This window comes from Phyllostomus hastatus, unplaced genomic scaffold, assembly GCF_019186645.2.
Source record: "Phyllostomus hastatus isolate PE091 unplaced genomic scaffold, TTU_PhHast_1.1 phas_scaffold_501, whole genome shotgun sequence".
Classification (NCBI taxonomy): Eukaryota; Metazoa; Chordata; class Mammalia; order Chiroptera; family Phyllostomidae; genus Phyllostomus; species Phyllostomus hastatus.
In genome coordinates this window covers 40,664,482-40,678,023 of record NW_025334033.1, presented here as the reverse complement: position 1 = coordinate 40,678,023, position 13,542 = coordinate 40,664,482, and the positions used below count along the sequence as shown (strand labels likewise).

At 35.6% G+C, this 13,542-nt stretch overlaps 1 protein-coding gene across 1 annotated transcript in view; it reads right to left on the bottom strand.

Annotated features, from left to right (window-relative positions):
• Positions 1-13,542, bottom strand: part of MNAT1 (MNAT1 component of CDK activating kinase) — a 166,607-nt gene that overhangs the window by 52,544 nt on the left and 100,521 nt on the right. Inside the window, exon 7 of the mRNA XM_045822770.1 lies at positions 12,916-13,037. Coding sequence (XP_045678726.1) covers positions 12,916-13,037 — 122 coding nt within the window. The remainder of the gene's footprint in view (positions 1-12,915; positions 13,038-13,542) is intronic.

The window sequence follows — 13,542 nt, the reverse complement described above, 5'->3', positions numbered from 1 at the left end:
ACATAGCAGGTTTGTCCCTCAGACATAACCCTGGGGGCAACTTTTTCATGCCTCCCACATCCAATTCATCAAAAATTCTCCGGTCTGCTATCAAAATTACATCCATAATCTGGCCGCTTCCTCAGGGCTACACAGCTGCCATCTCAGTATTATAAGCCACTATCACCTTCATCAGGACTATTGCAACCTTGCTTCCCTTCACCCTACCATTGATTCTCCTAAAACAGACCTTTCTAAATCATGTAACATACCTAGATCCAAAATTCTCCTATACCTTCCCATCTTCTTCAAAGTAAAAGTCTAAGTCTTGACCACCATCTAAAAAACCCTACATGATCTAACTAGGCTCAGCCTGCTTCCCACATAAAAACCTGCCACGCCTCAGACCTCATTTCCTATCATTTCCCAATGCGCTCTGCTTCAGACACTGGCCTCCTTGCTCTTCCTCATACACTCCCACCTCAGGGCCTTTGCACCGTCCCCATGATACCACACTACCACACGATTAGCTCCTTTGCTTCATTTGCTTATGTTCAAATATCATCCTATAAAAACTGCATCACTACTTACACAAAAATAGCACTCTACTCCAATCACTACATTTCCCTTTTTCCTGCAGTATTTGTCTTCAAAGTACTAGTCACTGTCTAACAGATTCATTCATACATTTTCTATTGTTGGTTTCACCTCAGTAGAATATATACTGAATGACAGTAGGTGGTTTCTCCGTTTTACTCACTGCTATTTTCTTAGCACCTACAAGAGAAACTGGCACAGGAGGTGCTAGATAATCAAATGAATAACAAAAGTAAAGAAAGTGCTAAATAACGAATTGTTTTCTTAATTAGCATGAGGTAAATACTATGAGACTTCATTTCCCAGTGGAGACAATTATATACTGAGTCTACTGAATTTTATAGTGATTTGAGAGGAACTGACCAAATTCCAATAATAAACTGAAACTGGACTTGCTTTAGGGTCCTAAAAGAATCTGAATTAAAACTATATTTCATTGTAATAATTTGGTTTATTTAGTGCTGCTTTTCTTTCTGAGCTTAATTTTGCAATATATTTATATTTTAAATTAATATGGTGATTTAATACTCTTAAAGTCCTGACTACAAAAGACTATTCTGGAATCAACTGCATAATTACATTTCCTCAGTGACCTTGTAATCTCGTGAGCATTTACTCTAGACTAAACAGGCTCATTCAGCTGCCCTGTGTCTGAATGTCGATGAAAGAAGCTTGTTTGACAACTGCTTCAAGCAGAAACATATTTTTTCCATGATTGCATAAAAAAGATTTAAAACTTACCACATTAGAGCCAGACTAAAACTTTAAGCATAAAGGTTCATGCTAGATATGAGTTGATTTCTAATTCAAATGCCAACAAAAACAGATACTAAAGACATTTGTTGTCATGTCCAGTAAAGAAGAGTTAATTTAGTAATACTCTCATAGTAAAAACAAAATATATAGAGATAAAGCACTTAAGAGAAAAAATTCACTTTTTAAGATGACTGAATTCCAAATAAAACTCCAGATATTCACCGAATAGAACAATTAAAATTATTAGAGCTTAGTAAAGCAGTTTGATCCAAAACAGAAGTATATTTAAGTAAGAACAAGTTGAAAGGTATAATGAAAATTTTATAGCAAGTATAAGAAAAGGTAATTTTCAAGAAATGTGTGATATGTGTGAAAACTCAATACATTTAAATGTCTATTCTTTTCTAATCAGTTTATAAGTTTAAAGCAATTTCAAATAAAATCCCTAAACTAGTGGCACTTGGTTGTTATCTAGGGGGGAGACAGGGATGGCTGTGTCTAGTTAAGTTGTTGGTGAGTTTTGTTTGATTTGTTTATTTATTTCAATATTTTATGCTGAAAATTTTCAAATGTAGAGAAAACTTGAAAGAATCAATCAGTGCTTTGTTGCTTTAGAAGCATGAATGTATAAAAATGCTAAGAATCCTTTGAGAAAGATAAGTAGCACAGGAAGACGCAAGTCTTCCACCTACAATCGCTAAGTCCCCTGTGGCAGGCAGAACCCTGAGGTGGCCTCCTAGATCCCCACCACACTGTGTGCATCCCTGCCTACCTCCTTCCCCGCCCCGCCCATCTGATGACTTCCACTGCTGAGATTATACTGCAGTAGTCCCCTGTTTTCACAGTTTGTTTTCTGCAGTTTCAGTAACCAGTAGTCAACCACAGTTCAAAAACATTAAAGGAAAACTTCTAGAAATAAACAATTCATAAGTTTTCAATTGTGCACTGGTCTGAGTAGCATGATGAAATCTTTCACTGTCCTGCTCCATCCCACCCGGGATGGAATCATCCCTTTGTCCAGCATGTCTACATGGTATATGCTTCCCCCTCGTTAGTCACTTAGTAGCCATTTCACTTATCAGATCAACTGTCATGATATCGCAGTGCTTCTGTTCAAGTAACCCTTATTTTGCCTAATAATAACCCCAAAATGCAAGAGTAGTGATGCTTGCAATTGCCAAATATGCCTCAGATATGCCAAAGAGAAGCTTTAAAGTGCTTCTTGTATGATAAAGTGAAAGTTCTCTACTAAAAAAAAAAATCATATACTGAGGCTGCTAAGTCCCACGGTAAAAATGAATCTTCTATCCCTGAAATTGTGAAGGTGAAAAAATTTGTGCTAGTTTTGCTGTCCCACCTCAAACTGCAAAAGTTATGGCCAAAGTATGTGGTAAGTGCTTGGTTACGATGGAAAAGGCATTACAATTGTAGGTGGAAGACATAAACAGACAACATATTCTGCTGGAGGCAACATGCTACACCAGATGACATTCAGCCTGTATGAAGACTTCACAAGGGATCTCCTGACATGAGTAACACCAAGCCCTTTACTACAGGTACAGGGTAGTCACACAGATTCTGGACTAGGTTTGGCATTTTACCACCTCACATCATCACAAGGATGAGTATAATGCATTAAGACATTTTGAGAGACCACACATTACTATAATTGTTCCATTTATTTTTAGTTATTTTAATCTCTTACTGTGCCTAATTTATAAATCAAAGTTTATCATAAGTATGCATGTATATGAAAAAACATAGTATAGGGTTCAGTACTATCTGCAGTTTCAGGTATATACTGGGGACCTCAGAATGCATGACCCACAGATGGTGTGGGGAAACACTGTAAATGGCAAAAGGGATTTTGCAGATGTAGTTACAATCTCAAATTGGTTGACTGAGAGTTAATAAAAAGAAAGATCATCTAGGTGGGCCAGACTTAATCAGATAGGAGCACTTAAAAAAAAAAGAGAGAGAGATTTCAGAGATTTTTCTCCTGCTAGTGTTGAAAACAATGCAAGTCATTGTGAATTCTACATCTGCAAAAAACCTAATGCTCCTAATAACATGAACAAACGTGGAAGACAACCCTCCATCCTTGCTTACATAGAACCACAGAACCTGCTGACACTTGGATTGCAACCATAGGCAACTAGAGCAGGGAGTCATGGTAACCCATCCCCAAAAGGCTAAGTATAGCCCACCTAGGTAAGAATGTTGTTTTAATCCACTTAAACCTGATGTATAGCAATAGAAAATAAATAGACAGCTTAATATTAAAACATCATGATTTTAAATTAATAATGATACTATTAAAAATTAAAACAAATTAATGGAAAAGAAAGGATAGCAGAGAAAAAATATATTAATATAGGTTCCAGCAAAGATGGAGACGTAGGTAGAAAGCCTTTGCTTCCTCGCACAACCAAAGGGAGGATAACAACCAATCTAAAATCAATAAACAACCAAAATCACCAGAAAATCAAACTGCAAGGAACTCCGACAACCAAAGAATTCAAGAAAAAATAAACCAGAACAACCAGACCGGTAAGGGGGATCTCACAGGCCAACTCAGAAAAACCGTGGCCAGGAGGCTGGGGGGCGGGGCCAACTGCCAAGCTCCGTGGAGCTACAGGGGAGGGAGTAACTTAAGGGGAAAACTGAGACTCAGAGCTGCCTGTGGGCTAAGGCTGGGGTTGCCGAGGTGGGAGATACTGGCACCAGAGTCTGTTGAAAAGGTGGGCTAGGGACAAGCAGGCGAGCTGCACTGGTCCCTCTTTGGCCCCTCCCACACAGGCAGTGCAGCATAGAGGGTTGCCCTGCCTGGGTGAATACCTAAGGCCCCGCCTCCTTACAACCTATCAGTTGTGCCAAGACAAAGAAATATGGACCAAATGAAAGAACACAGCAAAACCTCAAAAAAAGAACTAAGCAGTGAGAAGATTGCCAATCTATCTGATGAAGAATTTAAAGGCCTGGTAATCAAAATGCTCACAGAGCTGATTGAAATTGGTCGAAAAATGAAAAGACAAATGAAAGATACTCAAAATGAAATAAAGCAAAATATTCAGGGAACCAACAGTGACAAGAAGGAAACCAGGATTCAAAGCAATGATTATGTTCCAGAATTTGGAACATAAGGAAGAAATAAACATCCAACTAGACCAGAACGAAGAAACAAGAATCAAAAAAAAATGAAGAGAGGCTGAGGACAAGTTAGTTCTCTGCGACAACCTGAAACATTCCAATATCCAAATTATAGGGGTCCCAGAAGGAGAAAACAGCAGCAAGAAATTGAAAACTTATTTGAAGAAATAATGAAGGAAAACTTCCCCAATCTGGAGAGGGAAATAGACTTCCAGGAAGTCCAGGAAGCCCAGAGAGTCCCAAAGAAGTTGGATCCAAAGAGGAACACACCAAGGTACATCATTAAGTTACCCAAGATTAAAGACAAAGAGAAAATCCTAAAAGCAGCAAAAGATAAGGAGACAGTTACCTACAAAGGAGTTCTCATAAGACTATCAGCTGATTTCTCAAAAGAAACCTTACAGGCAAGAAGGGACTGGAAAGAAGTACTCCAAGTCATGAAACGCAAGGAACTACACCCAAGATTACTCTATCCAGCAAAGCTATATCATTTAGAAAGGAAGGGCAGATAAAGTGCTTCCCAGGTAAGGTCAAGTTAAAGGAGTTCATCATCACCAAGCCCTTATTATATGACACATTAAAGGGCCTTAATCCAAGAAAAAGAAGATAAAAAATATGAACAATAAAATGACAACAAAATCACAACTATCAACAAATGAACCTAAAAGAAAAGGAAAACAAAAACTAAGCAAACAACCAGAACAGGAACAGAACCAGAGAAATGGACATCACACAGAGGGAGTTCAGTGGGAAAGGGGAAGGGAGGAATAGGGGGGAAAAGGTACAGGGAAGAAGAAGCATAATTAGTAGGCATAAAATAGATGGGGAGAGATAAAAAATGGTATAGGAAACAGAGGACTCAAAGAACTTATATGTACCACCCATGGACATGAACTAAGGGGGGGCAGGAAATGCTGGAGGGTTGGGGGGCAGAGTGGAGGGGGGATAAAGTGGAAAAAACTGGGAAAACTATAATAGCATAATCAATAAAAAACACTTAAAATATATTAATATAACACATCAATGGAGAAAAAAGGATTATTAAATAAATTATTCTAGGTAAAATAATTTACTATGTTGAAAAAAGTAAAAATTACTTTATATTATATCCTCACAACAAAATAAATTCCAGATGGATTAAGTGATTAAAAGTAAAAATTGAAGCTGCATAAAAATTAGGATATATATGTACACACACACACATATATGTGTATGTCTGTGTGTATGTGTGTGGGTATATATATATCTACACACACACATATATATAATAAAGTTTTGTGCTAGTTTAGGATTTCCTAAGCAGAACAACATTGGAAAGTTAACAGGACCTCATCAATATATTTTACTGCTCAGAGATTAAAACTACTTCATATCATAAATAATATAAAAATAGTGAAAAATTTAGAATTCCAAGGGCTAATAGTCTTAGCATACAGCTGACTCATATAAATAAGAACAATACTATACCAACAGGAAAGGGGACACAGGGCATAAACAGACAATTCATACATAGGGAAGAAAAGAGAGAAAATAATTACTAGGGGGACTATGCAACAAATATAAAGACACAGAATCTCCTAAGAAAACAAAACAGCATATGCAATGGCACAAAAATGTGTGAGACACCATGAGGTTCTTAATAAACACTGAGTATAGGAAGGGCAGGATATATCGCTATGAGGGTAGATGGGGTCAGATTATGCAGGTGAAAATGAGATTCACCATCTCAGGGAAAGGCAACCATGAGGAAAGATTTAAGAAGGGAGACAAAGAGAGCATTATAAGAAAAAAATATTGTTACAATACCTTTAACATCTCATTTCAAATTCTTGTGATATAAAGTTTGATTTATCAATTTTTAAGAGTAAAAGAAAGAATCTCCAAGATTACCATGAAGGTGGATCTTCTATTATGGGGGGACTCTATCTTATCCTAGTCCCTCAAGAATGAACACTTGCAACTGCATTGCCATTAATAGTAATGGATTTCTAACAAGTCAGTTACTCTTGCTCAGTAAGTTGGTTTTTGTCAATGTAGTCCATGGCCACACACACCAAAAAAACGACAGATGCTGATGGTGATCAAACAAGAAACTCTCTTCTAATTATCATCAGGTTCTAATTAATTTACTACTATCATTACTACTGCAAATTTTTTTCACTAAGTTTGTAATAATAATTAAATCATCTATCATCTAGTTAGAAAGGACTCAAGACATTAAACCACCAGAGTTTAAATCTATTAGTTATGTTGGTAGAAGAGACATGAATAAACATGTGCATTTGGCTATAATGCTCTACAATACTCTACCACAAAGAAACCTACAGGAATGTTCTACATGAATCTACAACCATGCCACCCTGAACGCGCTTGATTTTTTTGACCTTGGAAGCTAGGCAGTGTCGGTTAGTACTTGGATGGGAGAAATGTTCTACATGAAATGAAGATTAAATTTTTATTCTACAGAACTTTGGTAGCAAATAGCTTCATTTAAATTCATAAATAAGGATAACTGAAAAATATACATCTTACTTAAAGATCATATTTTATTTCTATAATAGGTTCACAAATGAACAGCTCATGTTAAGTGAATCACATATCTATTTAAAACAGCAGTGATATCTGATTAAATAATTTGAAATTGATAAATACAGCTGATTACTGCTTATAACTTACATCAGTTACAGGAATAATTGTTCTTTGGGTAGAAGGTAGTAAAATATTCACTAGAAAGGCAGTTGATTATTACAAAGACAGTCTCACAGTGCCAATCAATGAGACTTCACAGAACTAACCACTAAAGCCATAGTCTGGGGAATTTCAATTAGCAGTTAAGTTTTCCCAATGCTTGCTCCCAATGCTTGCTCCCACTGGCACAGAATTAATAAGACATGTTTACATTGCCTTCAGCAAACCAGAAGAGTACTGCAAGTACAATTTGAACTATAACTATATATTCATAATACCCTTCTGAATGAGAAACTCTCACTTATTCTTCATCTACGTCTAAAGTTTAACTAACTTTAGAATAGATCTCAATAAAACTGCCTAAACTGTCACTGGTAATGTACTTTTGATTTCATCCTTTATCAAAGTTATCCATGAGGACAAAAACAGTTTTTAGGCAGCCTTCTCACAAAACCTTGTTACCTACTCCTAAAAATATGTAATTAAAATTATTTTTAAAGTGCCTGCATCCACAGTTTTGCACCAACTAAAGTGAAGCTGTAAGTGCACTATTCTTAACTTCATGTCATAAAGATTTCAAAGCAGATATAAGAAAATGGAAATGAGGTAATTTACTCTCTATTTGCCTCTAAAGAAATTAAACTTGTTCCCACTGAAGAATAACACAATGTGAAAAGGAAATTTTGTTGTAATAGGAAAATAAAAGAGATAGGAGTAGAAGTTGGAGGTTGGGGGGAAAGGGGAGAACCCGCTGAAAAGGGATAACTGGGGCTTATCAGATGCAACCTTCTGGCAAAGACGTGACAACTCTTGGGACAGATGTGTAACGATTACATCTTTAGTTAACTGAGATCATATTCTTTGAACCTTCGAGGACACCAAATCATTCTCTGAAAAGTCAGTCACTTCACAGAGCAACTTCCTCAGTTTCTGTTTTTGAAAATGATAGTAGGCAAAAATGTATTCTTAATCAGAGTAATAAGAAAAAGGTAAGAAAGCATATTGCTTCTAATAATTCCATAATAGAAAATGAACTAGTAGTATAAAAAATGATTGGTGTTTATTTTGCCAAATGTTTAGATGTTAGGTCACACACATTACCGAAGAGATTGCTGAACTACTAATCCCAGCTTCACAGAAAACTATAACTATCTGCATGGAATTTAACCCTTTTCTCAAGGTAAAGATTAAAGAGAAGGAAGGGATGAGATACATTCTATTTTGGTATATAAGTAGTTCTATGTCGAGAAAAATCAAATGTTTCTTTAGCAATTCTCGTATCACTCTTGTTGATCTAAATTCCTCCACTCCTTATCTAGAAATGTTTAAAAGAAATTTACACTGGGCTATTGCTCAAAATAATACATATTTCTTTGTAATCAAAACAATTTTCCTTCTTAACTTTTGTGGATACAGAATACATGTACAGTCTTTGTTGAGAGAAACAAAAGTCTACTTCTAGAAAGCTGGAACCAACTGTATTCTAAACAGCCAATGGTTAATAATGAAGGACCCCAACCACCATCACTCCCCCCACCCCACCAAAAAAGCAACCCAGCCTTCTTTATTTCAGTTCACATAAAATTTTAGGCATGAAAAACTTGGGAAAAAGTATAAACACTATTGGTATACCTTATCTAAAAAACACTTATCCTACTTTTAAAAATCTAAACCATAATGGTAAAGGCAGAAGTAAATTAAGAGGGTTCCAAACAATTCCAAACAATCAAAGGTATTGCCAAAGTGTATTCAATGTAATACTTCACGACAAGAAAAACAAGAAAAAAAAGTCTATTAGGCTATATCTATTTTACACAAAATTCTATCAGCATTAATTAGTCAAATAATATACATACAGTATGGGGTGAAAGTAGGTTTACAGTTTTAAGTATGTGAAACAGAGATTGTACTTGTATTGTTTATTAATTATTATATTATTTTCCATACAAAGCACTGTAAACCTACTCATCCCACCCTGTACATAGCAGTACAAATCATCATAACAGATTAAAAGAGAAAGATGAGGAGAATATTCCATTAAAGAGACCCAATAAAAATCAGCACTAACTGAACAATAAATGGGAAAGGAAATGAACTATTAAAAAAGAAAAAAAACAGCCAAGGCTAGCTGCTGAGGAAAGGCAAAGGTTATGGATGCCACTGAGGGAGGAGTAGAAAACCTATTGCAACCCTCTCCAATCCTATACTGACACAACAAAAGCCTTCAACCATTGAGGAAAGCAGGATACCCACTCTTACTCAAGCTAACACTCTGGTCCAAAGCAGAGATCATGGGAGGGACGGGAAACTGTATTATACTCAAGAACTCCCACTGCCTCCAAAACAAGATGTTGTTCAGTTGGGGGGTTGAGAGAAGAAGAGCAAACCCACTGGCACCCTGATGTACATAGGAGACTGCAGTTGTTTCCCTCAGGGACAGAGATAGGTACACTGAGAAAGTACCACCCTGAGGCTCCAGCACACAGGGCCTCCTAAGACGAAAGCTCAAACAGGAGAACTAGGAAACCCCTTGCTCCCACCACACAACATACTCCAAGTAAAAAGCAAGAGCAGTCTACTGCTGAGGAGGGATATCCAGAGAAAAACCCCTTTGTGGCTCGGGCTTACAAAGCCTGCTGAATGCTAAGAGTGGAGTAAGAAGACTGAGAAAATCCCTTCAGCACTACAGGCCTTGTATTAGACACAAAGAAGCAACAGACCACAACTGGAAGGATTTGAAGCCATGATACTCTGATGGTAACAATAGCAACCACAAAACCCAAAATGAGATCAAACTACAGATTTAATATTCAACTCACTACACTAATGGCCTGACAAGAAAAAAGGGCATAAATATTATTTATCTCAATCTCTACTGTTCTTTTGCACAAAATGTCCAATATGCAAGCAATCATTACAATAAACACAAAAAATAAGAAAAAAACAAATCTATCATCAAGACATAGAACAGTCAACAGAACTAGACCACAAGATGTCACAAGTATTGAAGAGGCACTGTAAAATAATGTAAGTTAAAGGACCTAGTAAGAAGGGTGGATAACACGTAAACACACAGGGAATTTCAGCAAAGACATGGAAATTACAAAAAGGAGTGAAATAGAAATGCAATATATGAAAACTGCAGTAACAGAAAGAATTCCTTTGATGAACTTATCAAAGGAAGGACACAAAAAGAAGAATAAGTGAACTTGAGGATAGGATAAGAGGAACTATCCAAACTTCTGAAACACAAATTTAAGAAAAGATTTAAAAACACAAAACAGACCATCCAAGAACTGTAAAACAACATCAGATGGTCTAACATATATGAAATCAAGTCTCAGAATGAAAAAAGAAAAATGGAGCAAGATAAAAATAATGAATTATAGATTCAAGAAGTTCAAACAAACTTGTAAAGCTCAGAGAAACTATGTTTATACATAATGCAAAAATATGAACATTAAGATGACAACAAACTTACAACTATCAACAACTAAAGCTAAAAAAAAAAATCAAACGAAGCAAACAACTAGAACATGAACAGAATCACAGAAATGGAGATCACACAGAGGGTTATCAGCAGGGAAGGGGAGGGGAGAATGGGGGAAAAGATACAGGAAATAAGTAGCATAAATGGTAGAAAGAAAATAGACAGGGGAGGTTAAGAATAGTATAGGAAATGTAGAAGCCAAAGAACTTATAAGTACTACCCATGGACATGAACTAAGGTGGTGGGGGGGGGGGCAGAGATGCAGGTAGGGTAAGCTTGCAGGGTGGAGGGGAATAAAGAGGGGGAAACGGGACAACAGCTGTAATAGCATAATCAATAAAATATATTTTAAAAATGTAAGATCTTTGCGGAAAATATAGTAAATCTTGCTTTTTAAAATCTAATCTGGAAATCTCAACCTATTATTTGTAGTATTAAAACTTTGTGCTATCCAATATGGTAGCCACAAGTCACGTGTGTTTATTTAAGTTAAAATGAATACAATTTAAAATTCAATTATTAACTTGCACTAGACAAACTTAAATGTTCACTTAAAATGTGTAAGTGGTGGCTACTATTTATTTCCATCACTTCTGAAAGTCTTTTGGATGATGTCTGTTTAGAACATTCACATTTCATATAATTACTGATAGAGTTAAAACTGAATCTACCACCATGCTATTTGTTTCCTAGTGATCCCCTTTATTTTTGTCCACTCTTCTCTTGCCCTCCGTTTGTTTTATATCATTTTCTCTGATATGGATTTATTCATGATCCCACTTTGTTTTACATTTTATTAGTTGTTCTAGGGTTTATAGTAAACATGTTTAACTTATAGTCTATCTCCAGATATTACTACATCAATTCACACATAATAGGAGACCACTGCAACAGCAGTTTTTTTCCCTGTTCCTATCCATTGTATTAACTGTTGTCATACACTGTTATTATACCTGGCTATTTCCATAATCTTTCAAATGTAATTTTGAAATTGCCGGAAAATGAATCAAACTGTAACAGAGGAATACTATTTAAATATTTGTCTTCACTGACATAAAAAATAAAGATTTTAAGAAAACTTATTTTAGAGATACAGATTTCTGGCTCTTCATTACCAAGAGAAAAGAAATCAATGTCTAAATCACTTATAACTTTTTACATCATACAACCCTATATCGTCTGTCTCCTCAACCTTCAATTTCAGCATTTAGGTCAATTATTTGATAAATTTGTTATCTCAAATTCAAATGGGGTTTTAGTTTTTGTTTCACACCCTCCTGACTTTATGCTTGGAGATCATAGGACATTAAGAGTACAGAACTAAAGAAAATCATAAGATTTACACCAAAGAACAAATATGTAAATTATCCATCATTTTAATAGTAATTTCCCCTTGGAGCCTCTATGTTCATATGCAAAACACTATGTATCATCTTTAAGATTCTGATTTTGTTTTTAAAGATGCATGTGGATGTTATGTGTTTCATCTATCTTATCTTTGCTGTTAGCATCTTTTTTTAATTAATTGGTTTCATTGTGCTGATTATTTTCTTTTCAATTACACCTTTACACTATTTTATTTTGTGAGAAAACCAATTCTGGGTCATCTTTTCATTTGATAATCTATGTTGAAACACCACAGCAAAATATGATTTGCTCCATCCAACAAAGTCTGTGCCTGTACTCTTCAAGTATACAAATGCCTCCCATATCCCTGAGAAAGACTGTGATCAAATCCATCACTCACAGAAGCCACGATCCCACATTCATTTTCAAAACGAATGCATACGACTTTTGAGCCACTGGTCACCCCTACATTATAACTTTTCACAAAATGTATTCTGTGGCTAATTTCTCATCAATACAGTTTCACTGTAGACAATACACAGTGAGTGAATCTACTCTTTTTCATGGGAAGGAGTTTAACTCTCATATTTTACTGGCATACTACTGACTAAATTAAGCCCCTTTTTCTTTAAAAAAAAAAAGGGGGGGGTGCTGAAAATGAATAGCTACTTCAGTATGGCTGCCAAGGACAGCCTTAAAAAGGAACTAATATAATCCAATCTCAAAAAAAAACTAACAAAACCATAAAAAAATTATGTATTAACTTCCTATTAAGCACTATTCTTTTTATAAAAGGGAATAAAATTCTGTAACTTCAAAATCTAGTAATGGTAAAGTGTCAGCTGAAAAAGGTAAAAACAAAGCAGTAAACATCGGCTCTTCAATGAGAAGTTCTTCTGGGCACTTACCCAAGTCTTCCTAGCATCTCAAACTCAGGAACTTGTGGTCCACATGTCTCTACTTGCAGAGGGTGGTATTCATATAGAGCTTCTTCAAGCTTTTGAATAGGTGCCAAGGAAATATGTTGACCCTGTTAAAAAAATGAAGGACAGTGGTAACAGATGCACAACAATGTGCATATATGTAATGCTAAGAAACGTATATTTAAAAATGATTAAAGTTGTAAAGTTTACATTATATATATATATTTCACCTCAATTTCTAAAGATGGGTTTTGAATATTCTAATATATTCATTTACCTTACTGAAATAATGCACAGGGGAAAGAGAATAGAAGTGAAATATCTGGAAAACTTCATTAAGATTATTTTAACCCTTAACTTTTATATGTTTCACAGCCTTTTAAAATAAACATGAAACTGTCAAGCTAAATCTTATACTATCTCACAGTAATCCAATTGCTGAAAAATGAATCTGACTACAGAGCACTCCATTCCTTAAGAAGAGGCCAGCCTACCTTGTTGATAGTAGCCATTCTAACAGGTATGAGGCGGAATCTCATTGTAGTTTTGATTTGCATTTCCCTAAAAGCTAGTAAGTTGCGTATCTTTTCATATGTCTTGGCCATTTGTATG